This window comes from Cotesia typhae, unplaced genomic scaffold (genome assembly GCF_013202065.1).
Source record: "Cotesia typhae breed Kobodo isofemale line unplaced genomic scaffold, CoteBio_Ctyphae contig_20, whole genome shotgun sequence".
NCBI classification, from domain to species: Eukaryota; Metazoa; Arthropoda; class Insecta; order Hymenoptera; family Braconidae; genus Cotesia; species Cotesia typhae.
Window position 1 is genome coordinate 4,670,089 of NW_027423725.1, and position 26,849 is coordinate 4,696,937.

Here is a 26,849-nt window from a genome sequence, read left to right on the forward strand (position 1 = left end):
GTTTCAGGAACAAAATTATGGAACGATTGTTTTTTTGGGTAAGCTTCTCTTATAATATGATTTTTAACATCAGTGTACTATTATTCACGATTGAATTTTCAATTTAGTTAGCATTGGAATGAATATATTCATAAGTGACCTATTTAATTTTACAACTATCAAATTTTTCAATGATTGTATTTAATTATTTATGAAAATGTTATTTATTTTTTAGACTCCAGATGGTTTTGTAAGAGAAAGTCATTGGGAAGCTTTATTATTGCATGAAATTTATCTGAAAGCCAATCTAAAAATAGCTTATCAACTAACTCCCCAGCATTTAAATCCAGAAGGATATCAAAAGATGAATGTCCCGTTGGCTTATCAGGTAATTATAATTATAAAGCTGTGAGAGTAAGTTAAAATGAATTTAAGATTATCATTAACATCGAGGTAACTGGCCTAATATTTATCTTTAATTTCTAACAATTCATATTATAAATAGCTAATTCAGTTAAAATAAATAATAAGATGTATTTATTCTTATTTTGATAAAAATTAATTTTTATAAATTTTCAATCATAACAACTGCTTATCTAATTTTAATGAGAAAAATTAAAACTTTTTGTTTTTAGCTTTTTCGAAAAATATACAAGTTGCAATGGCGACTTATAAGAACGCTACTCCTGAGCTCAGTGATTGCGATCCAACAGTGGCTTTTATTAAAAGAGTAAATGATTTAATTGAAGCCATGAGTTCACATACTCCTTTGAATGCTTTACGTTTAAATGATAATTGTCCCCGAAAAAAGGTAATTTTTAATATATACATTAGGTCTTTTGATAGCTTCATACAATTTTTTCGCAATAATAAAGCGAAAATTATAGTTCTAAACGGAGAACCATTGTCAACATGAAACCATCATTATACCATGTGTACATGATCACATATTATAACCAATATTGGAAAATATTTATAAAGTATATATATGTAAGTATATAACTATAAAAATAATTTAAGACACTCCAATCTTATCATGACATTATTCCTACTAATGTTTGCAAATAATCCAGTCTCGCAAGTTTACTTACATTTTCAACATGAAACTTATTAAACGAAACTTCAAATGATAGTCAAATTCAATGAATTTGAGTTTATTAGTTGCGGAAGTTCCTAATCTTTATCATAGCTGATATTCTCTTGGACTATGTATCCTATTTTCTGAAACATGCATTTTTCTGGAGTAATTTCTACTACCATAAGATAGAGGATAAATAAGTAATGCTATTTATTTTTGCTAGGTAATAAGTGATTTTATTGATTATCTGAAGATTTGGGAAGCCAAAGCTAATGAAGAAAGAGAACTTTATAAAAAAAAGAAGAAAGGCAAAAAACAAAAATCAAAAATGAAAATGAAGTTGATGATAAATTTTTTTTCGCAATTACTCCTAGTACTCTTACTGGATTAAAAATTACGTTACAGGCTACTTTAGAGCTAAGTGAATTTTTGCAAAAAGAATGTAATTTTGAGTACTTGATGACATCGCGGCTTAATCAAGATCAATTAGAAGTATGTATTAATCGTTGGATTTTTATCAAATGAATAATTAAAAATTGTTATAGTAAATATTCTTTTTTTTTTAATATTTGAATCTTATTTAATTTCTAGAAGTTCTTCGGTATAATGCGGAGTGTTTGTCGTTGCAACGATCATCCGGATACAATCCTTTTCGGGCAAGTTTTTCGATTATTGTGTTCATATTCATTAGTCACGCCGCCGAAAGGGTCCAATGTCACAGCTGGTGAATTACTATAATCATTAATGCAGTCCAAAGATTCTCTGGCTACAGCTAATGCATTAAAAAAAAATTGGCTGAATGAAATTGACGCTATTGTTGAAAATGGTATTTCTAGTAATAATTATTCGTCTAGTGATGATAATAATAATACATTTTCTCATCCAAATACCTCTGTGGCTAAAAAACCCTTTGAAAGCTTGTTAGACGAAGATAGTGATGACGACAATGATGATACTATGCCGTCATTTATTAGAAAACCATTCGAAAGTTTATTAGACGAAGATAGTGAGGATGATATAGAGGACGATGATGATTTGTATCACGATAATCATTATCCGTTCGAAAATTTAACTGAGGTTGACGATTCTTCTACTGTAAACAACATTAATGATCATAATCAAAATAAAATTAATATTGATTCAAATGAAAACTTTTTACAAAGTGAAAATGATTGGGAAGGAAGTAATAGTTTTCGTGATGACCAGCATTACCATCATGATTATGATGTTGTTTCCACCAGTGATGGTATAGTTGCTTATATTGCTGGATATGTTGCGAGAAAATTTCAGCGAATGACTTTTTGCTGTGAATGTATTGAAACATTACGCTCTGCGAATTCCTCTGAACGTGATCGGGTCATAGAATTAATGAGCAACGGTGGATTAATTTTTCCCAGTGAAAATTTATTCAGACTAATTAAAAAATTGGAACAAATAGTTTTAACCGCAGTTGGTACTAAAACTGTTAAAATAAATACTATGCACCAAGTGCTAGAGAAAATAGCAAAAGTTAAATGCCTCGCAATCCTAGGATGTGATGAACACAAAAAGGAGCTTACGGCTAAAATATTGAATAATTTTGTAATTATGAGAGGTAATTTTTTAGCTAATCTTATCAACCGAACTCTTAACGAACGAAAGATGATGGCCAAGAAACATCGTAAAATTTCTAAACTAGCTTAACTTATTAAACTCTTCAGTAATATTCTACTTTCAACATAAATACGCTTATTAATTAAGAATAAAATTACCTAAACTATTTGAATACTTTATTATTATTATTATTTTGCTATTAAATGCTCAGGGGGGTTATCCCCGGAGTCCGATTCTCCGAGGGCCCAGCCTGAGTTCCATCCGTTACTGCTGGACCACTCTGCACAACAAGGCGGTTAGTGATCACAGCAGGCCAAAGTCATTTCCCTTAAGAGACGGAGAGAACCAAGTAAAACAGCCTTCTGCATCCTAACTGCCAAGAACTCATCTTTTGATGAGCAAGCTGGAACTTTGGCAAGTGAGGATACAAAAGACTGTTTCATCCCTCCTAGGACGCCAACAATCAGGACGAGAAGCTTGACACGGTAACCTGGATAAAGTTTGCCAATTTCAAACAGGAGATCCTGATATATTTGTCTTTTGTGCTCTTCTTTGGCTGAGATGTTGTATTCAGCCGGGGCCGAGAACTCAATGACATAAATATCACGAGTGGCCTTGTCGAAGAGCACAATATCAGGTTTGTTGTGATCTATCCGCCGGGTTGTTGCAAATGGCATGTTCCAATAAATTTTGCAACTGTCATTCTCAACAACCTGGGGAATATCTCCTGGCAAATAAGGCAGCACTGGTGTCACGTCAATACCGTAGCAATGACGAAGATAGTAGTACAGTACTCTCAGGGCAGCATTGTGACGCTGGATATATGCACCTCTCGCCAGCACTGGACATGCCGATAAAAGGTGCATAAGCGTCTCCGGATGTTGTCTACACCTCCTACAGGACGTGTCCGGAAGCTGCACCTGGAGCACCTTGCTACGGTACTCAAGAGTGTTAATGACACCATCTTGGCAGGCAAATATGAACCCTTCAGTCTCGGACATCAGGCCCGCTGACTTTAAGAAGGAAAACGTCAGCTGGATGGACAAGCCATGATCACGCACGTGTTTAAAGAACACGCTGTGCATGGACTTGTCCATCAGTTCGCCAAGGAGTAGTTTTTCCTCGGCGTTCCTGATGACGCTCTTAAATTCCTCCTTTCGGAGTTCCATAAGAGCGTTTATTTCTCCAAGACCAAGGGTTCTTGCCACATATATTGCTGCCTTATACAAGAATGACCCCTTATGCGCATTTTCATGTTTATGTACAATTTGCATAAGAAAGTCATCCTCGTCTGCAGTGAAATTGACAACTTCGTGAGTTAAACCCAGGACCAAACGGTCGTGAAGCCGCTCCAAACTCTGCAAACCTCTCCCACCGATGGACCGGGAGAGGTATAATCTGGCGACTGATGAATTGGGGTGCATGCTCCGATTCATATTAATGATCTTACGGGTTTTGATGTCGAGATCTCGTAAATCCTTTCGGGTCCATTTCAGGACACCGAAAGAGTATAGTAAGACTGGGACAGCGAGCATGTTAGTAGCTGAGGCTTTGTTTTTGCCGGAAAGTTCGGAGGACCAAATTTTCCGGAGTCTCCTAACATACTCGCTCTGGAGAGTTGTTCGGACTTCAAAGACCGCATGCATGCGGTGCTCTTCCATTCCTAGATATCTATACAACTCCCCGGCGTCTAATTGACTTAAGACACTCCCATCTACTAACTCGACATCATCACCAGTATCAGAGCACTTACCCCTCGCCAGATGTACGACCGCACACTTGTCCAACCCAAAAGACATTCCGACATCTCGTGAGTACTCTGCTACGATGTTGAGGGCTGCTTGTAGATGATCTTCATCAGCACTATATAGCTTCAGATCATCCATGTAAAGCAGATGGGTGATCGAATATTTTCGATCACCCGGAGGCCCCACAGAGTACCCACGAGTTTTACGGAGAGCAACAGATATAGGCAGCAGTGAAATGCAAAACAGCAGAGGGCTCAAGGAATCGCCTTGGAAGACCCCTCGTTTGTACTCTACAACTCCGGTTACGTGCAATGCGTTTCCACTTCCAATGTGAAAACGCGTTCGCCAGAGCTGCATTGTACGCCGAATGCATTCCACTATTTCGGGATTGACTCCCAGGCATTTGAGTAGATATAAAATCAACTCATGTGGAGTTGAGTCAAATGCCTTGCGATAGTCAATCAAGCCATTGACAGGTTGCGTTGATAGTAGATCGCATCTTGTAAGACGCATCGATCCACTATCAGGTTCTCCTTGCAACCTGACAGGCCTCTTTTACTTCCACGTTGTTCATATATCTGTTGCCATACAGGCTCTATCTGCTGCAAGATACGGTTATTTAAAATTTTTGTAAAAATTTATAAACCGCATTCAAGCAGGTGATAGGCCTGAAATTCTTAGGGTCAGACAAGTCACCTTTTTTAGGTATCAGTACGGTTCGCCCTTCTACAAGCCAGTTCGGAATCGGATCGTCAGCTCTAATGTACGATGTAAATATGCAGGCCAGATGGAGGTGGGTAGAAGTAAACTTCTTCCACCAGAAGACATTAATGCCATCTGGTCCCGGGGCAGCCCAATTTTTGCTGCCATTTAGAGCTGAACGAACTTCATCCACACTGACTGCAGGGCTCTCTTCATCAGCATTCTGCCGACGGTGTTCCCGACAGAATGCTTTGAAGTCGTGCAGAGCTGGAGTATTGGCGTTCACGTTTGGTTGATCTCCATACAACTCAGTCCAAAAAGCTTCCACCCGCTCAGGTGTTGGATAAGTCCCAGTAACATCGGTCTTTGCTGTCAGAAACCGTGAGGGGCTGGATCGAAACAACGAGTTGTCGACCAACCGCTTCAGCCTTTTCTCTAGTGACTTTTTGGCAGTCACTAGAGCCCGCAATTTATTAAGAGACTCTTCTTTGATGACAAGAAGAGTACTCTTGTTCAGTGTGTGATGACGCCACCGAAGTTCAGCAACAATGCGTCGAATTCGGGGCGTGTATGCTTTTTGAGTTGTTTCGAACTCAATCACACACTGAATGCGGGAGACATGTTTCCGGGATCTGTTTTAGGTAACAGCCTTCTGCCCTGTTTTATCAACTTATGCAATTATAATTATTTGTTTATTTTATTCATGCAGTATTAAGCTACTTTTTTTTCTTTGATATTAATTTAAGTTACACTTTTTGAGCGTGGTGACCGATAAGAAAACAAATTTTTTTCTTTTATTGAATAAATGAGAAGTTAATATTATTCAAAATATTTTTATTATCTTACAATACATGTAGGTTATTCTGGAATTTTTATCATTGAAACTATAGGCTTATGGTAACTGAAATAAGAAACATAAGTTTGAGACTTGATATCCTCTAAATATCTGAAAAATACCGCGTCAATGGTGGTCCCATATTTTGTTGTGGATTCTTGTGGATCATTATTCATTTTCAAATTCAATTTTTCCGAAAGAAAAGTTGTCAACTCTTCTAAAAAGTTGATGGCCGGATGTCGTATCGTTTTACGTCACTTCTGTGACTATTTTATTCGGTTGTTGATTTATCGACTGAGATAGTGATAGGATTTTTAAAAGAATGAAGGCGAGCGAAGCGAGCGTGTTAAGTCTAGTTAAATAAATCGGTGATCAGTAAATTCGTGGTCTAATAAATTTTATTATAAACAAACACTTAGTTTAAACAATTACATTTAAATAAATAAACTTTTAGTGAGATACAGCTGTAGCGCGTAATATCGGTTGGTAATTAGAATAATAATAATAATTTGTAGGCGGGAAGGTCTGTAGTTTTCTCTCTCGTCGTTGGTGGTGTTGAGGTATATTTAGTTCAGTGTAAGGCCACTGTGGCGTGAGAGAGGCGACCGGACTGCCACAACCACTTCCCCCTGAGTGAACTTCCGCGGGAACTTTGAACGTTACTTTGCGTTGGTACGTTCGTTGAGGTCTGTCCATGACGGAGCCCCAGTGTTCTTGCGGTTGAACAGGTTGTGCAGTTGACGTCTCAGGCTCGGGTGGAAAATCGTCGTCGTTCTTGGATATGTAAGCTGGTTTCAGTCGTTCGATCGAGATGTTTTTTTCCTCTCCATCGATGTCCAACTTGTATATCCGATCCGTGACTCTTTGGATCATTTTATAAGGTCCAATGTATGGTGCTTCAAGTGATGCCTTGACATGATCACACCGTACGAAGACATGTGAACATGTGTCGAGGTTCTTGAGAATGAAAACACGGGCTTTATTATGATGAGCCGTCGTAGTGGGTCTGAGTCCACGCATGTACTCTCGATGTCTTTCTACAAATATTTGAGGATTAGCTGGTAGTTCGACTGATAAAAAGAATTCTCCAGGAACACGTAAGCAGGTTCCGTAGAGTAGTTCGGCTGGAGTTGCTTGAATATCTTTTTTAAAACTCGTCCGAAGTCTTAGTAGAACGGTTGATAATATTTCAGTCCACGGTTTTGGCGAGCTCATGAGAGCAGTTTTGAGAGTGCGATGCATTCTTTCTACGATGCCGTTGGACTGTGGATGATAAGGAGTGGTGCGAGTTTTGCTAGCACCAACTAGTTTTGCTAGTTCTGAGAATAAAGCTGATTCAAATTGTGTACCTTGATCTATGGTGATTTGAGATGGAGTTCCGTAGTGAGCTATCCAGTGATCAAATAAAGCTGTCACTACAGTCTCAGCAGTCATGTCTTTAATTGGTACAGCGACTGGCCACCAGGTGAAACGATCAATCTTTGTAGACAATATTGATAGTCTCCAACTTTAGGCAGAAAAATGATATCTAGGTGCACGTGGTTAAATCTGTTGTCTGGAGCATCTGGGTGATTTGGTTTAATTCTGTTGTGACGATGTATTTTGGTTCTTTGGCATGCCATGCACTCACGAGACCATTTTATCGCGTCTTTACGGATACCACGCCAGATGAATCTTTCTAGTAGATTTCTTGATGTTGTTTTTCCACCAGGATGCGATGGACTATGTACTACGTTGAATGCGGTTTTTCTTAGAGTTTAAGGAATGTACGGCCTGATAATGCCGGCGGTTATATAACAGAATATTTTTACTCCTTCAATGGTAAGTTCTTGAAGTTTTAGCGACATTGAATTTTGAACCAGGTTCTTTAATTCTTCATCGTTCTGCTGAGCTTGATGAATTTCTAAAGGAGTGAGGATTGATGGCATGTCAATAGCGTTGATACGTGAAAGGGCGTCTGCCACAGTGTTATCTTCACCTTTTACGTAGACTATGTCAGTAGTGAATTGTGAAATGTACTCGAGTTGACGTGTTTGACGCTCAGAAACCTTATCTAACTTCTATTTGAAGGCGTAGATGAGAGGTTTGTGATCAGTGCAGATGACAACTTTACGACAGTCTAGGAGATGATGGAAGAATTTTACTGCAGCAAAAATGGCGAGGAGTTCTCGATCGTAAGTACTGTAACGAGTTTTAGTTTGGCTGAGTTTGCGTGAGAAAAAACCGATGGGTTTCCACGTGTCATTTTCCAGCTGTTCCAATTTTGCTCCAATGGCTGATGATGACGCACCGGTGGTAAGAGCCAACGGGGCTGTTGCTGAGGGAAAAGTCAGAAGTGTTGTTGATGCTAGCTGCTGCTTGCATTTGTTGAACGCTTCTTCAGCTTCAAAAGTCCAAATAATTTTTGTTTTATCGTTTTTAATCGACTCTTTGAGGTAACTGTTGAGAGGTAGACGTAATTGAGCAGCATCAGGTATGTTTTGCCGGTAATAATTCACCATGCCGAAAAATCTACGAAGCTCGACGATGGTTTCAGGTTTTGGATAGTTCTTGATGGCTGCAACTCTGTCTGCCTTTGGTGCATAGCCGTCTGCGGTAATTGTGAAACCTAAGAAATCAATCTGTGGCTGAGCAAAGACACATTTTTTTAAATTAATTATTATTTTGTGTTGCTTGAGTCTCTTGAGCAGTATGCGAATATGTTCTTCGTGTTCTTCTTCACTGTCAGAGAATATTAGATAATCATCGACGTACAGAAATACGAAGTTGAGATCGCGGATGATGGAATCACCGTAGCGCTGGTAAGTAGCTGATGCATTTTTTAACCCAAATGGCATGCCAAGATACTCGTAAAGCCCCCAGGGTGTTGTGATAGCAGTTTTTTCAATGTCGTCTGGATGCATTGGTATTCCTAGGTAGGCTTTCTCTGCGTCGATTTTGGAGAAAATTTTTTTTCAGCTAGGCGTGGAAATAAATCATTTATGTGAGGTGGTGGATAGTTATCTCATTTAGTGATGGTGTTAAGGGGTCGATAATCACCGCACATTCTCCAAGTACCTTCTTTTTTTCGCACCAAGTGTATTGGGCTGGCGTATTTGCTGCTCGATGGTCTGATGATACCAGCGTCGAGGAGTTCGTTGATTTGTTGTTTAGCTGCTGCTGCTTTTTCACCAGCAAGTCTACGTGGTCTTGCTGTTGGTGGTGAACCGTGTGTTATAATTCGGTGAGCATAACCGTTTTTATTGATACACGATCCTGTGAGTAGCTTGGTGATCTCAATGTATTGCTCCAGTAGTTTTGCGTATTTAGGAGGTATTTCATTGCTGATAGTAAAAATATTGTAGTGTTTTATTGCTATTATTTCGCCTTTTGTAGACAGCTGGGTAACTGTATCAATGAGCTGACGGTTCCCAAGATCAATCAATAGATTATAATGTGTCAGGAAGTCCGTGCCTAAGATTGGTGTTGATACATCAGCAATGATAAAAGACCACGTAAAGTCTCTGCGTAGATTTAAATTTACTCTGACTGTAGTTGTGCCATATGTGGCTATTTCAGATGAATTCACTGCGTAATGTGTGAGAGAATCTGGTTTACGGTTGTTGCGAAACTTGTTAGCAGGAAGTATCGAGACAACCGAGCCAGAATCGATGAGAAAATTTTGTTGTGTTGTGCTTGTATTGTCGCAAACTCTCCACTAACGAGAATTTCCGTAATTCTTCTATATGTAGTTGATTAGTTAGGAATTGGTTCAGGATCTATCTAAAGTATGAGAACTGATAATTAACTGATAATTAATTACGTTAGCAAATAATAAAACACAATGGAATAATTTCTTTGTCAGAGAGAACGCAGGTATATTGCACTAGTCACTAGTCCCAGTACAACTGCCGCTCATGGCGTCCCCACCGGCCTCGTGCTCCGGGATTGCCGGTCTTCTTCCCGCTAAGTCATGGGGCACATGTGCAGCCGCCAATTGACATCGCGTTCATAAGAACGATAGTAGAAATTGCCATGAGAATAACCCATGTTAGATATTAAGTATAGATGTTTAAAGTTTGAGTATACTCATGAGAGCATTTTAGTCAATCTCCTTTGTACCGACATCAAACATTATCTCACGTGCCGAAACTAATACAAAAGAAACGCGAGTTTCGGAACGCGACATTAAACTCCTCCAACTATGTATTCTGTGTTCCAACGCACACACGCACATTGTTTTGAAAGATATGATCTTTGACGTTAGGAACACACCTACATTGCTTAGACAACAGTGAGTGCTTGTAATTTAATATGAACTTTATACCATAGCAATAAAGCTCAAATTGACTACGTTTTAGTTACAAATCATTTGTATGGGAAAAAGAAAAGGGCTATTTTTAGGGTTTTTCCAGCAATAATTTTAATTTTTCTCGCCGTAAAAATCATCCTTGAACTTCAACGAACATTTTATAAAAAGATTTGGCCAAATTGGTCCAGGCGTTGTTGAGTTATGCGCTTACCAACACATTTTGCGATTCATTTTTATATTATAGATTTGCACCTAATAAAGGTAAACGGGTGCGTCTAAACGGGTGGATTTTTTTTTAATGCTGCACAGGGATGAGTAAAAAATATATATTCATAATTGTAAAGTAAAATATTAAATAAGAAGTTCATTAATTTACACTGCTCAACAAATCCTAAATTAAATTATTTTTTAATTAACCCTTGCACCTAATAAAGATAATCGGGTGCGTATAAACGGGCGGATTTTTTTTTTTGTTTCATGCTGTACAGGGATGAGTCATAAAAATATATTCATAATTTTAAAGTTAAACATTTCAAAGGAAGTAAATTAATTTACACTGCTCAACAAATCCTAAATTAAATAATTTTTTAATTAACCCTTGCACCTGATAAAGGTAAACGGGTGCGTCTCAACGGGTGGCATTTTTTTATGTAATGCTGTATAGGTATGAGTAATAAATATATTTTTAATTGTAAAGTTAAACACTTCATAGGAAGTAAATTAATTTACACTGCTCAACAAATCCCAAATTAAATAATATCATAATTAACACTTGCACCAATTAACAGAAAACGGGTGCGTATAAACGGGTGGATTTTTTTTTTAATCTCATAAGGCTTTAATCGCTTCAATTATTTCTCTCAATCTTGTAATTAAAATTCTTCCGCAGAATAGATACTTTATGGTACTAAATGAGTACCTTATTCAACATTTTTGCGTTAAACGGGTACACTAACTAAAGATAAACGGGTGAATTATTTTTTATTGCTCGGCAACTCAAATGGATTAAAAAATTCTATTAATAACGGTTTTGTAAAGAAATTTTTTTTGGGGCTAAATTTATTTATATTTTTAAATTCTCTGCAGAATTTTTTTTGTATTACTTTATTTTGCAGTGCGATTAGACTCATACTCGTTAAAATGTGTTTTAATTCTATACAGCTTTCATCAATTGAAATATTTTTTCTAGTTTCTAATTGAAATTCTTATCAGAATACAATTGATTTATACTATTTAGCGAGTCTCTAATTCAATATTTTTGCGATATTCATATTTATATCTTTTTAATTTTTATATCAAGTGCCTAAAGTTAAATGTGCCTTAGAAGTGCTTTAAATTATTTCATATATTTGCAATTGTTTTATCTCTTTGCTGTATCGGTAAATCAAATTTCAAGATTGAATTTATCTTTCGAAAAAAACCTCCTCAAGTTTCGCTGCTACTGCTTCTACAGGAAGTTTGTCCGTGGAATCAGACACATCTCATCAGTTGCCTCATTTTCTGTAAAGGTGGGAGAAAAAACCGAACATTTGCGACGGCGACTTTCTGTCCGGGACGACTTTACGAATTTACAGTTAGAATCTTTAAGTGTTCTTAGTTTCTAATAGGTGGCGTGTGGTTAGAAAATTCTCTCCTACCTGGAAAGTTCACTTAAATATTTGACAGTCCAAATTAAATACCGATTGGATTTACTCTTTGAGTAGTATCCGTTTCCAACAGCAAGTGCATTTCATTTGCTGTTGATGTTTTGACTTGCTCAACTATGAGTGATTCGATGCCCATCAAAGTATTTTCGTGATGAAAATATTAATTTAAAAAAATTCTTACAAAACATGCATTAATTCTTCTTTATAGTATTATTTTCAATTTTTTTTAATTCTGATAAGTAATTTTTTTGAAAAGAAATATTCTCTTCTTTTCCTGTCAAACTGAATAAGTCTTATCAAGTCTTAATAACTCTTTGAGAAAGTCCGAAATTACAGGGAAAATTTGACTTTTGAAGAGTTTTGCTGAGTTTCAGTCGTTTTAACGGTACAAAAATCAAAAGAAGCAAAAAAATTTTTCCCATGTTATTCTTACGGAAATTAAAAAAATGCGATGAGGACAATCTCAATATATTTATATTAATCGCACATCTTTTCACAGTAATTTTTTTACACCCAAAAGAAACTTTTCAGCCTGTTTGGAAAAAAACAAAATTAGGAAAACGGTTAACCCTGAAGGACATCCCTGCAAGTTCCCGCTAAATTCATACCTAGGCGCTTAAAATTGCACTGATGATGCTTTTGAGCTCTTCGAGCACACACACACACACACACACACACACACACACACATCATCGCGGGAATAGTCAGGGAAGCTTTTTGTGATCTCAGAACGTTGAGATCTGATGAGAATTCGATTTTTGTAAAACCAATAACTTCCCCATTTTTGAAAATCTGAGATTTTCTTAGCGGGAAGTTAAAAAAACACATACACACGGACATCGTGACAATATCGCGCGGGTCATCAAGGAAGCTTCTTGTGGCCTTAAAACGTCGAGATCTGATAAAAATTCTGATGAAAAGATGAATATCTTTGATTTTCTTAGCGGGAAGTTAAAAAAATTTTTTTTTATCGGTTTACCCAAATGTATTTATATATACATATATAAACTTTTGAACCATATATATTTTCTAAATTAGCTCGACGAGCTGAGTCGACATATAACAAAATTTTTTGAAAGTTTCGTCATGAGGACCAATCCAATAGTTAGATTTCTATAAAATCTACTGGTAACACTTAAAAAATTCTGTTTTTATGATTTTTTATCAAATGGCATGGGCCAAACTTAAAAGTTATCTATGGCCTAGTTCTGGTTAGTAGGCATGGGCCGGATTTAAAAATCAACCGTGGCTCAACCCTAGTAACCAGGCATGGGCCAGTCCTGCAGGTAGCCAGGCATGGGCCAGCGTTATCATTCCAGACTTAAACCAAGCCAACTCTGGTTTTCAAGTCTGATCCAGAGTTGTACATAGTTGGACCAAGCCTAGGATTGCCATACTTTCCTACATGGGAAATTATAACTATTTTTCTTGATTTTATACGACTTCTAGTGTAATTCCGCAATTTATTTAAGCGGTTTAAATTTTTTTACCTGGGTAATCAAGTTTTGAGCTTAGCATGCAAAAAAGTGTGTTATGATCTAGATTTAAAATACATTGTCAATAAACGGCCTGGATATCGCTCGCGACACTTAATTAATAAGTGGTAGAAAGAGTGTGACGTGCAAGCAGTAAACAGTTTAATCAACTAATGGCTCGTGACTTAAAGCTTAACGCAGCAAATATCCCGGGAAATATAGATTTTTTCAATTCGCAACAACAAATGTTGTCATGGAAACTTTGTATTTTAGCTGTAATTTTATGAGCTTCCTGGATCACTAAGTACTTAACTCTTGAAGAGAGCAGTCGTTCCAATTGACAAGCAGAATTTTACAACTTTTAGAAATATTTGAGCTCGACTGTTACTTTCGCTTACAGTAGTGAAGAAAATTTATTTAATGAAACGCAATTAGATCGTTTTAAAATCAACTATGTGGCAAAAAATTATTTCATGTTGTTTCATTTTCACGATTGTGAGAGGAACTAGAATGGATATTTACGATTTGAAAGTAGATTCTACTGAACGTCTCAAAAGCGATGCGGTAAGTTTCAATATGTATATGATTCTCATGAAATGATTTTATTTGTTCCCGGTACCAATGTAGGAAAGTATGGCAAGCCCAGGCTTGGCCCAACTATGTACAACTTTGGGCCAGGCTTGTAAACCCGAATTGGCCCAGTCTTGGCTTAAGTCTGGAATGGTAACGTCTGGTAGCTACCAGAAATCAGCCACAGTTGATTTTCAAGTCTGGCCCATGTCTGGTAACCAGGATATATATTATGGCGGTAAAGAAGATAGTGACGGTAAAGTAGAAATTTTATAAATGGCTGAGTGAATATAAGTTTGATTTGTAATTATAAAAAAATTCTATAAAATAATATATAAGGCCAATAAAATACAAATAAATAGTTAATAAAAAATAATATGAAAAAAAATTCAGTCACTAGAATTTTTGACATTATCCAAAATAATACTTTTTATAAATTTTTGTAAAATTTCAAGATTTTTTTTTTTCATGAAATCTTAAATTTAACATAAACTCATAAAGTTCAAGAAAGATTTCTTTATAGTTAATAAAATTTAATGCATTGATTTTGGGTGTCAAATTCGGAGAATGAGTTATTATTTAGAATTCGTGAAATAGAAATAATTATCGAAACAACATCAAGTCTCCGTAAAATATATGGTGATTCAAAGACATTTATAATTCACGTTTGTGGGATAGCATTACAGGAAAATCTCTTGACTCTCGATCAGATGATCCAAGTTCGATTCCCGGTCTAGGCGATGTGATTTAACACTGATTTTTTTTTTTTTTTTCAATATTATCATATACGCGAACATTTTACGAGCTTAATACTGATTATTCTGGGTGAATCCACCTATTTTGTTACATCGGATTACTATAATGAAACGGTGAATTTACCGTAATGAGCTAGTTTTATGCTAGTTTTTTGCTAGTTCTATGCGGTTGAATTAATGGTCAAATATCGGCACCAACTGCGATGAAATCGGTCAAGCCGTTCAAAAGTTATAAAAGAGTTACACACAAACAAACACACACACACACACACGCGCGCGCACGTACATACATACACACGTACATACATACATACATAGTGACAACATCGCGGGGGTAGTCAGGGAAGCGTCCTGTGACCTTCAAACGTCGAGATCTGATGAAAACTCGATTTTTGCAAAACGGGGTGAAAACAATAACTTCCCGATTTTTGAAAATCTGAGATTTTTAGCGGGAAGTTAAAAATATACGAGAGTGCTTTAGGTAAAATTTTAAACCATTTGTGGTATCTGAATCCTGAAAATTGTTTATTGGCTTTATTCAATAATGATGTAGATACGGAAACGAAACAGAAAATGGTTAAAAAGTCATTGAATTCTCACAAAATGCAGATGAATCTGATTTATTAAACAATAATGAACAAGTTCTTAGGAAGGCTGTAGTATCTCGTGCGGATATCTCAAAATTGTTTGACCAAAGATTAGTTTATTAATGCAACGTCTATTAATTTTTTCCATAAACTTGGACTCAATACGAGCTGGTTGACTAAAAATTGTGAAAAATGGTTAGAAGACTCTAATTATCAAGATAGTTTGAAGGCTGTAACAAATTTATCAGTCGTTAACGATGTTGCAGAACGAGGTGTTAAACTAATGCAAGAGTACAACGATTTATTTACAAAAGATGAAAAACAAAAGCAATTCCTCATTCAAATTTTAGATGATTACAGAAGCAAAGGCATCAAGACAACGAAAGAAAGTTTACTTAAAGAATGGAATGATGAAAACTAAAGATTAAAATTAAATTTGTATAAATTTTGTCATAAAATAAAAATATTAATTAAAATATCATCAATTTTTTTGATAAACAGACCTTACAGTTCGGAATATTTATTGTAATTTTCATTAACTATCGTATTCTCATGAATTTGGATTCTCTGATTGTTCGTATTTTGTATGAAATTGTATTGATTATTATAAATCCTCAAAAAACATTATTAGACCCAAAAATTTAATTCGGCTTGAGGCACGAGTTGTCTTGGATTAAAAAAATTATAAAAAATTTTCTTAGTCTTTTTCATAAAAAGATGCTTTTTAGGGGCGCCTCAAGAAATTTAATTTTTAACGACCACCCTATTATTAATTAATTGTTTTATAATTTTTCTAATCTTAATTCTAAATTTAATTTTTAATTTGTAAAATTCGTGATTGTGACCGAACGCGAAATGGCGATGACCTTCAGCCGACATAAGACCTGGCTGACGCCGCGAATCCGAGAAATTAATCAGACATGATAATTGTACCTGGAGTTCTTTTGCTTTCCTTAGCTTTTTATCAGCAATTCCTTTTTCGCTGCGACTCCTTGTTGAAATTCTCTGCGTACAATTTGTCCTCGGTGAGGTTCTCAATTTTGCGGCAATATCCAGGTCACCTCGTCGTGTTCTATTCTCCTCAGATATTTATTCCCGGTAACAGCAAGTTGGCATTAGAAATTTGTTACAATTTAATCAAATCTAAGCGAGCTGGCATATTGGCCTAGCAGGCATTAAATTTGTCAAGTTCTCATCGCCTCGTTCCACTTAGAGCGAGCGAATTAAAAATAATTACCTGATTTGAATTCTTCGCGAGGTGTTGACTTCGACAGTTCGATTACAATAAAATTTCCAATTTTTGTTAGTTCGTTTCTTTCTTCACTCTATTTTTTGCCACTCTCTCTCTCTCTCTCGGCGCCGGCGCTTCCACCATGGGACTTACTTACTAACTTATACCTACTGGCGCGAGTACTTCAGAGCACAGCGCTCTAGGGAAACGGTCGATAATTACTAGTGTACGGATCGGAGACCTTCTTCGGATAAGGAAGGCCCCGTGTACTCCGTTACAATTTGTTTATTTTTTACTTTTTTACACGAACTGTCGACACTGTCTTTTGCAATGACTTCGTTGTTGCCAAAATTGTTAGTTACAGTGTTATCGTTATTTTCACAACTACTTTCAAGATCTTCAACTTTATTTGTTTTATCTGATAAATTTACCATTTTTGTATTCGAAGAATCTTTTTTTGGGCATTGTAAGGTTTGATCTAGTGGATTTTCAGAATCTTCAGAATCAGAGGAGCTTATCATTACTTGCTTAGATTCAATAATTTTTTTTTCTGCTCCAGTGGTATGAAGCCCTCTCCTCTCGTGGTATTAGTTGTTTTCTTCGTAGAATCATTAACATTTCCTTCATTACTACTTTCATCATCTAATGGATGTAGTATTTGTCTAACATTAGAATATTTCTTGCGGCGTTGTTGTGTAATAATTTTTTCTTTTTCAAGAATTTCGGAATTAGACGATTCTACTGATTCGTTATCTGGATCATGAGGTTTACTTTTTTTTGTGACATTTTTCGTCTTTTTACATTCATTTGATTTTTTTTTTTGATGTTATTTTCTGTCTACTATTTGCTTCCTTGGTAATTGTTCTACTTTCATCAGTAGTCTTATTTTGTTTCTTTGGGATCAAGTCTTTTCCTTCCTTGTAAGTTATTTTTCTCTTTTTTCTTTGTTGTTTTTTAATATCTGATACTTTTTGGCCCCACGGTGCATGCACTAATGGATTAGACGCAGGTTCAGGATCCATTAATGTTTCACTGATTTCGATTTCGAGATTTTCTTCTCTTAGTGATAGTCGATTTTCATTTACTCGGAATTTAACATTCTCTATTAAAATCTTACATCAATTGGTTACTGTCCATTTATTAAAACCTTTTAGTATCGAGTGGTCATATTCATATATGTAATCATTTCCAAACCTGCTTACACCCAACGACATATTTAATTTTGATGGACCTTGTAAGATTTTTGTAACAACTGGTAACCATGGAACAAAATGTTTCATTAAATATTCACCCACATCAGGTGCATACAAAGCATTACTTACTTCGTCGATTTGTTCTTCTTCATAATTTACAGCTGTTTTTCTTGCGATCCAATTTGGATTTGTTTTTTTTTTGTGAAAAGGAGATTTTATTTCATCTGGACAATCACTTTCATATTTATTTAATATTCTGATGTTGTTTCGGAGTTCTTTCCCACCAACTGATAATTCACTAGCTCTTGCTACAATCTCTTCAATCATTAATTTGTTTTCCTTTATTTGGTTCTCAATTATTATTACGTTTTGTCCTATTTTTTCTTCACTTTTGTACAGCATTATTTTGTACAAATCATTGATTATTGCTTCTATTTTTTCCAAATCTCGACACAGAGATAACAGGGTTATACTTTTTAAGTAAAAAACGTGTGCCTTTGCGTTCAGAGAATATCGATCTTGTAACCATGGGGTTTAGCCCAGGTCCAGTTAGCTACCCCTTTCTTCTTTAGAAAGGGCGCCACTGGGATTTTAGACACGGTGTCCCAGAAATCGGAGGACCATGAGAAGGAAAGGACAGGGTCGTGAGAAGTCCGAGAAAGGCTGCGAATAAAACTGAGAGAAATTATTAGAAAAATATAAATGATTTATTCAATTTAAATTTCAAACTTAACAAATTTCCTTATAAACTAACTTAAATGTGAGAACCTCTCACCTACGCTAAATGGCCCTTGCCAATTTATCTTATCCCTAAATAACTGCTTCTCCGACCTCGTCACTCCGACGGAATCTTAATTCTAAATTTTCCTCGTCAACCTGACGGCATATCAATTAAACCAAATTTCACGTCAACCTGACGGATTCTCAATTAAAACCTAATTTTTATGTCAACCTGACGGATTCCTTACTCTATCATTTTCCTTACTTATCTACTACCTCGTCCACCGGACGCTAACTCAAATTCTCTAACTTTTATTCAATGTGCTAATTCTCTCAATTTTAATTCCAATTAACAATTAAATTTTTCCTACAATTCTTAATACAAAATTTTCAAATTCCCAAAATTTATCACTTGTCGATTTTCCTAATTTATTCATTTCAATACAATCCTAATCACAGAATCTACAGAATTACTTTTCCAAATTTCTCAACCAAAATTCTTCAACTAAATTTCACCAAATTTCACTAAATATCTTCTGACAATTTTTTCTTTAATAATTTCTTAATTCCCAAAATTTCCTCAACTCAATAATTAAAATTGCTTCATTCAATTTAGCCAAACGGCCTAAATTTATCCTTCCACAATTGCCAAAAATTTAACACATAACTATAAATGACCTTTATCCTAAACTACGTACTTATTCAAATTTATTATCAAATTTTCTGAACTAATTTTTAAATAATTTTTTGAAAATGATAAACAAAAGACCGAATTGAATATATTTATTTTCTTATTTTCCAGTTAATTGATAAATGTCTTAAGTTCTATTGTCTTAACTACTAAGTGACCTTGACGAACTTAACTCGATTGGAATTTGCTAATACGTAAAGACTACACGAGACGATTATATTTATTCTCAATAAAAACTTAGATTGGTTAATTCGGCCTAATGACGATTAGAATGGCCTGAATAACCAATTTACCTGAAGTTCCAATTAATTCTGTCAACGATGGGGTTTGTCCAAGAGCAAGTAAAATTTTGTGAACAGCAACTTCCTTCAGCTTCTCGAGTCCGTAAATTCCTTTCTTCGTCTCCTCGATCTCAATTTTCTCTCGTACAAATTATCTGTTTATTTTGATGGTTAGTCACTGAGCACTGTACAACCACAAGTCTCGTCCGCCAAAAGGTGCTGTTTTGGTCTTCGCCGGCTCTTTTATAACCTCTCTCTCAGGTTCTCGAATTTTCCCATTATCTCGTTCCCGCTTAGATTTTCTGGGGAACAGCGGTGGGGACTTAGCGACCCGTACGACCAGGTGACGAGTCTTACAACTAGCTACTCACGCTCAGAAGGTACGGAGTAGTCCCTACACACCGAGACAAGATAACAGTGACACAAACCCCGCGCGGGAATTTAAATTCCCTGTCACAATCTAAGTCCACTGATATCTTTCTCATAACTGAATCACTACAACACATGATTATCGACATATTTGGTAAAGGATCTACATGCGTTATATATTTATATACATCCTCTACATATTTTATGACAGATTGTTTATTCCATGCCTCCACTATACTCTGAATCAACTGCCACTTCCAATCAATAATCAATATATTAAAATAGGGGCATCTACGTTCTCTTCGAATACAAATGTCTTAAATTCTATCCAGAATTGACACAAAGACTTTTCTCGATTATCCATAGTGACCAATTCTGCGATAGGCATTTTTGCTTTTGTACCTACGTACAGCAAGGCGTAGTAAAAATATCACCAATTCCTAAAAATTGTGGAATGACACAGCCAGCCAACGTTGCACATACGTACAGAACTACAGGCAGAGAAGATGCATCAACAATGTTTAGTTGACTTTTATTATACATATTTATCTTCAATGGCACCCAATACTTGGCATTGGAGAATCACTTTCCTTACCTAAATTTACGTATAATTCGACTTTGTCATGATATTTTGTACAATACTCGTCTGATTTTTTTGTTGTTTGTCTTCTGAGCAAATTTTATAATAAAAATTCATGTTTTTACTTCTCCTGTATTTCCTCTCAAATACATATCTTCATTGGTTATTTCGATGTCTTTATAGTAAACATCTCGAAGTGAAGATATTTTCAAAGTTTTTTTCATTGCTGCTCGCTTATCTCCTCTTACTTGTGCAAATTTTCGATTTTTTGTTCGAGAGTGAAACGGAATGTCGTTTGCTCGTTGGTCAACCCTTTTATTTATTAAGGGCGCCACTGGATTTTTGGACTCAGTATCCAGAACTGGACCAGAACATGGAGTTATAGGTCAGGATCGTGAGAGATTGCTGAAAGGAATCAAAATTTAAACACAGAAAATTCGTTTTACAAAATTATATATTTATCCATTCCTTTTTACAAATGAGATAAAGGCCAATTTAACAATATGTAAAAATTCAAAGGATAATCTCATTCACTCACAACTCTCATACGGTTATATTTCGTGCTGTCTAACTGACCCTCACGTCGCTGTAGTGCCCGCTGTCCACTAGACCCTCACGCTACTCTATCTTAGTTCATGCTGTCCCACGGACCCTCATGTCACTGTGCTGGACCCTCACGTTACTACACACGTTGTCCACACAGCGCACGCTGTCCCGCGGATCCTCACGTTACTCTAAGAGATCTACCCCAAAACCACAGGAGTATACCATTAGTCTAGTCGAGAAGTGAGTTTTCTGCGAAAAATCTTAATACCAATCTTAAAAATATGGCGATTGGCACATTGGATTCGGAATTTAATTCTGAGAAATGGGTATTTTTTAATTTATCCGCTATTTAAAATTTCATTTGTTATGAACAAAAAACGAAGTGGAAAAAGGGTAGTCTCCATTTTGTTGCTATAACTTCAAAAATATAAAAGATATTTGAAATTTGAAAAAAGATTCTAAAAGAGGAGAAAATTTTAGTAAAATAAGTCTCGACTTCTAGAGTTGTAGCTCCATTATTTATAATTTTAATTTAACGTTGAAAGTTGGGCTCCGCGCGGCCGTTTCGGAGCCTAGGCGTGTCCGCCAAGCAAGGTATGCAACACAAAATAATTTTTTTAGAACATTCAATATTAATTTAAAAATCTGAATAAATTATAATCCCATCTAGACACTTGAAGGAATATAGTCCCGCAGAAAAAAATTTTATAGCTTAATTTTTGTTTATGTTATTCAATTGTTAATTAACAAATTTTTCGGAGACTTGAGTTTTAATAAAATTTTGTAAACGCTTTTAAAGCTACGGAAAAAAATATAATGAAAATGGAAATTTGTTTATAAAATAAACAATGAAAATTCAAATAAAAAAACATTTATTTTCATAATTAAATTGAGAATTGTAAATGATGATTTTTAAAAAAAAAATTATGTGGTGTCGTGGGACACCAGGTAGGAACGAAGTTCCTTCGGCTAATGTAGAATCGACACAATATGCAAAAAAAAAATCGTGCTCAATTATATGTAGGTTTTCTTGATTTTTTTCTCGTAAATTTTGCTGATTAGTTTTTATTTAAGTACAGGAAAGTATTTAGGAAATTCAGTATTTTAGGAAATAATAAAATAAATTACGTAAAATAAAAAAAAATCGTAATTCACATTATCAACTAAAATAACAAAATATGTCTCTTTATTTTTGTTTGACAACATAAAATAACATTGAAATATGAGTTCATAAATTCATGGGTATATCGCGTGCCTAAAGGTAAAAGGGCGCATATTTTTTTTTTTTATTGCCAATTAAGTAGTAGACACATTCTATACTTAACATTGAAAAAAAATTTTGAAAGGTAAAAGGGCGTATGTCTTTAATTATACGCTCTTTTACTTTTAAGAATTCAAAATTTTGGTGATCTAAAGGTGAAAGGGCGTATATTTTTTTTTCGGCCCGGTTTACAAAGGAACATATTTGTAGTTTAAAAATGTGAAAAAAACTTTCTGTAGTAGTACCGGCGTAAAACCTCAACTGTACAATTTTTTAAAGTTACTAAAGTAAATATATCCAAAAAACAATAAGGTACGCGTGATTATTTTCTCGCTTTTTATTTTAAGAAATAGTTATTATAAAATTTAAAGATATGAACAATTATCATGAAATTATAATGTTTGAAGAAAAATAAAAAATTTTAAAATATTCAAATGTTATAATTTTAAAATATTACAATGCTTAAAAAAAGCGGGAAATTTCAAAATATTTGAATGTTAACTGTCATTGTGATTTTTTTTTTTACTTAATTTTTACGTAATTTGTTTTTGATTGATTTATTTTCTATTTGTTTATATTAAACTTTGTAAATGGTGCTGTTATTTGAGCATAACTCGTCTTCTGAAACTATTATGTAACATTTGTTATCAAAACTACAATTTTTTTTATGCGCCTTTTTACCATTAAGTAGTACTTTTCTCAAAGCTAAAAGGGCGTATATCTTGAGATACGCGCTTTCAGCTTTAGGATACCAACTTTTTTTTTCACAGATTTTTACGTTTCAAACAATTTTAAAACGAATGGCAAAAAAAAATTTTTTTCTATGCGCCCTTCTATACACCACAAATCCCTATTAACCCTTAGCTATAAGCCCTTTTACCTTTAAGCACGCGATATACTAGCATTGGCGGGGTGGAGTGGTAATGGAGAGAGAAGAAATGAGAGAACGAAAAGAAAGAGGGAAAAAGATAAGATATTATACACTACTCGCTGTGTATACGACTGCAGCGCCTGCGCACGGCTCATTTAACGCTTTTTTTTCTTACGGTTTTACCATCACATTTTTTTCACTTAGGTCCCCCAGCAAAATCCCTATCTCCTCTAAGCCTGCCGAAAGGAATTTCGTTCCAAAAATGATTTCTTAATAAATAATTTAAATGGTGGATAAATGAAAAAAACAATTATAAACAATTGAAAAATTTTTTTTTAAAAATCATTATTTTACTAAGACAATAAAATGACAAAAAAATTGTTCAAAAATTTTCAATTTGTCTATTTGTTTATAAAAAATTTTTAAACAATCTATGTTAAAAAATTTTTAGCCAAGCTACCAAACGCAATATATGAATACAAAAACAACTAAAATGAAAGATTTGGGAAAAAAAATTTTTTTAATAATATTAGCTGGATATTTTGTAACAGATTTTTTTCCGGGCCCTAAAGAATGATTTTTTAACCGGTGTTGTGATTCAGTCAAGGCTTACCCAGATATCTATATCCCCTAGCTCGAATGAAATCTCACCGGAGTCCAGGGTCTTTTTAGGGATAGCTTATATAATTTATAAATGAAATTTGAGCCTGAATATAATTGATACACTATTTAATTTATTTAAAACAACAAATATCAAAAACTTGAGTGATAATATATACAAACTTTATGTCAAAATTAAACAATATTCGAACATAACCCGCACACACCGTTTGTTTCTCGTTTTTGGTGCCACCTGGTGGCCAAACTCTGTCTACTACCTTTACAGAGTAGTATTCCTACTGTACCGACGGTTACATACCAAATCACGACCCTATTTTCCTTAGTCTCGATTTGGGTGCTTGAAAAGTCACCCTTTCCGGCCCTACTCACCCCTAGACCCGTTATGGTGCTTGAAAAGCCACCCTTTCCGGCCTTACTTACACCTAGTCCCGTTTGGGTGCTTGAAAAGCAACCCTTTCCGGCCCTACTTACCCCTAGTCCCGTTTGGGTGCTGGAAAAGTACGAATGCTTGAAGAAAGTGCTTGAAGTTCGATCGAAATTATATGAAGAGTCTCGTTCGAAGATGATGTTAACATGTAGTAGTGTCTACTGCCTTAAGATTCCACAACTTTTTAGAGTATTTGAATTCAAATTTACCGCTCCCGCTTGTGGCGCCCCTGTCTGGGCCACTTCGACAGCTATATTCTATGTTCTCATTTGTTTAGAGTTTTCTTATTTTTTCATTTTTGTGTTGTCTTCTTCCTTACCTTGTTAGTTTGAGATGATCCGGGTTGGGTACTACCGTCCCTGACTTTTGGGTTGGGAAATGGATCATCTTCGAACGAGACTCCATATAATTTTGATCGAACTTCGCCCGCCTTCGGCGGGCTCGTTTGATCGTACAATTATATTACGAGTCTCGTTCTCGATGATGTTAACATGTAGATGTTTAGAGCAAGAATGACAACACAATTTATCCATTTATTTATCATCAAACACTTTACATTAATTATTGTTTTAAAATAACATGTGCAAGCTTCTCTGATGATTGAATCGGTCTGTTATAGAATTTCGCGAAGGTCTGGGTGTTTTCCGATTTGCCAGCAGTCCGTCGTAATGTATCGATACTTACGCCATTTTGATAAGCTGCTGAAACTGCTGCATGTCTAGTGCTGGATGCAGAAAACTGATTTGTGCCCACTACTGCCTTCTGTAAGATCGATTTTATCCAGTGCCCCAATGTTTGAGGGCTTGCCGGTCCGTAGGGCTTTATTGTCGAAATGAGCAACATTTTGTTATTATCTGACCTTAGATTTTTCATATATTCTAAATATTCTTATATGACTGATGCTGTGCAAATACTAGGGTTGTCTTTGAAGAAGGGGAGCATGAGTTCTGGTTGATTCGAGCCTGGCTTGGACGTTTTTATTATATCTGGAATTTTTACTGTCATTCCTGTAGCTGATACCTTGATATTTTCAATATTAATTAATGCCAACGTTTGAAGTCTATGAGCAGTCGTTAAAGCTAATAAAATTGTTATTTTTTCGGCTGCTTCTTTTAATTTTAAGTTTTTGAGTGGATGCAACTTCTTTAAATATTCCAGCACTGGTGAAACGTCCCATGTGCTTGAATGACGTGGTTTAGTAGGTTTTTTCCTGTAAACCCCTTTCAAAAATCTTGAGAGAAGCCCATCTGATGATAAATCTGAACCTGAAATAAGAGCTATTGCTGATCTGGTGGTGTTCAATGTACTGTAGTTGGCTCCCTCTTCAAATCTTTTTCTATCAAAAATCTATCAAAATTCTATGTAAAATCTATCCATAGTTTAAAGGTACTTTGGTATTGCTTCATGAGCTTGCGATTGAATCCGCCATTATTTCAGCTGATTTTTCATTTAGTCCTTTCCTCAGGAAAGCCGTCCGGATAAGCTCCCGACCACCAGGGAGAGACTGCTTGCTAATGGGTGTGTCTTGGTTCTGCAAGGAGATAATAGTAAGTTTTGTGCTGGTTTAATAACCATAGGTTCTTCTTTTAAAAGAGACATAAAGAGAGGGTACCATGGTTGAGTTAGCCATTTTAGAACAACTAGAATACCCTCTGCTTTGTTTCGTTTGATTTTTGTAAACATCGTAAAATTACAGCAAATGGTGGGAATGCATAGAATCTTTCCTTATCCCAAGACACTGTAAATGCATCAATTACTGTGGCCCCTGGATCCGGAAATCTAGAATAAAACCGCGTACATTTTTTGTTTAGCCTTGACGCGAAAAGATCCACCGAGAAAGGTCCGAACTTGTTAAAAATTTTGTCAAATATATCTCTCTCGATAATTCCCATTCGGAATCTATATTGTTTTGTCGAGAGGCTTTATCAGCTTCATAATTTTCTTTTGAAGGTATATATGCGGCAGTGATCCACAATTTTTTACCTTCACACCATTGCCATATTTCACGCGCCAGTTCACCGAGGTGCGGGAATTTTACTCCACCCATTTTGTTAACATATGCTAACGCTGTTGTATTGTCTAACTTTAACAAAATTTCGCAATTAGATAGCTTACTTGCAAATGATTTTAAGGCAAAAAAGGCTGCTAAAAGTTCTAGGTAATTAATATGATGTTTTCTTTCTTTTGCACTCCAAAACCCGTAAGTACTGCGATCATTTGAGTGCGCTCCCCATCCGGTTAGGGATGAATCCGAGAAGATTTCCACAACATAGTTATGTGTTCGGAAGGGATTTATCCCTATAGCTATGTTCTTTTTCCACCATAGTAAATCTTTAATTAGGAAATCTTTTAAAACCATTTTGCCTTCAAAATCATTGTCATTAAACACAAGAGCAAGAAATTTTTCTCGTTCTAGCCTCTTGCTGTACATTTGACTATAAGCAACAGCAGGACTTGCTGCTGTCAAGACTCCTAATAACTGAGCTACATCTCGAATCTTATACCATTTATTCTCTCTAAATTTTTCCAATAAATTTAATATTCGTTCTTTCTTCTTTTCTGTTAATTCTAATGAGAGATCGCGAGAATTTAATATAAAACCTAAATATTGACAAGTTTGCGTTGGGATTAAATTACTTTTTTTAAAGTTAATCACAAACCCTAAAGTCTCAAGGAGACGTACCGCGATTTTTGTATTGCTTGAGCAAGAGTCATAAGTATTACCCAAAATTAATAGATCATCTATACAAATTACCAGTAAGATTCCTAGTTTCCGTAATTTTTTAAAATATTAGTTTT

General features: G+C 35.4%; 2 protein-coding genes across 5 annotated transcripts in view; one reads left to right on the forward strand and one right to left on the reverse strand.

Moving 5' to 3' along the window:
• The window catches only part of LOC141538161 (uncharacterized), a 79,867-nt gene that overhangs the window by 5,745 nt on the left and 47,273 nt on the right, over positions 1 to 26,849 (reverse strand). The window contains exon 9 of one of the 4 annotated variants that reach the window (XM_074259515.1): positions 24,602 to 25,581. The exons of the other annotated variants lie outside the window; for them this stretch is intronic. The gene's annotated coding sequence lies outside the window, so the exon portion shown is untranslated. Of the gene's footprint in view, positions 1 to 24,601; positions 25,582 to 26,849 lie in introns of those variants that run through there. 4 annotated transcript variants of the gene reach the window in all.
• LOC141538115 (uncharacterized) lies at positions 1,389 to 2,769 on the forward strand. Its single transcript, XM_074259439.1, has 2 exons — positions 1,389 to 1,549; positions 1,649 to 2,769. The coding sequence occupies exon 2, from the start codon at positions 1,802 to 1,804 to the stop codon at positions 2,738 to 2,740; it is 939 nt and encodes a 312-aa protein (XP_074115540.1). The 5' UTR covers positions 1,389 to 1,549; positions 1,649 to 1,801; the 3' UTR covers positions 2,741 to 2,769.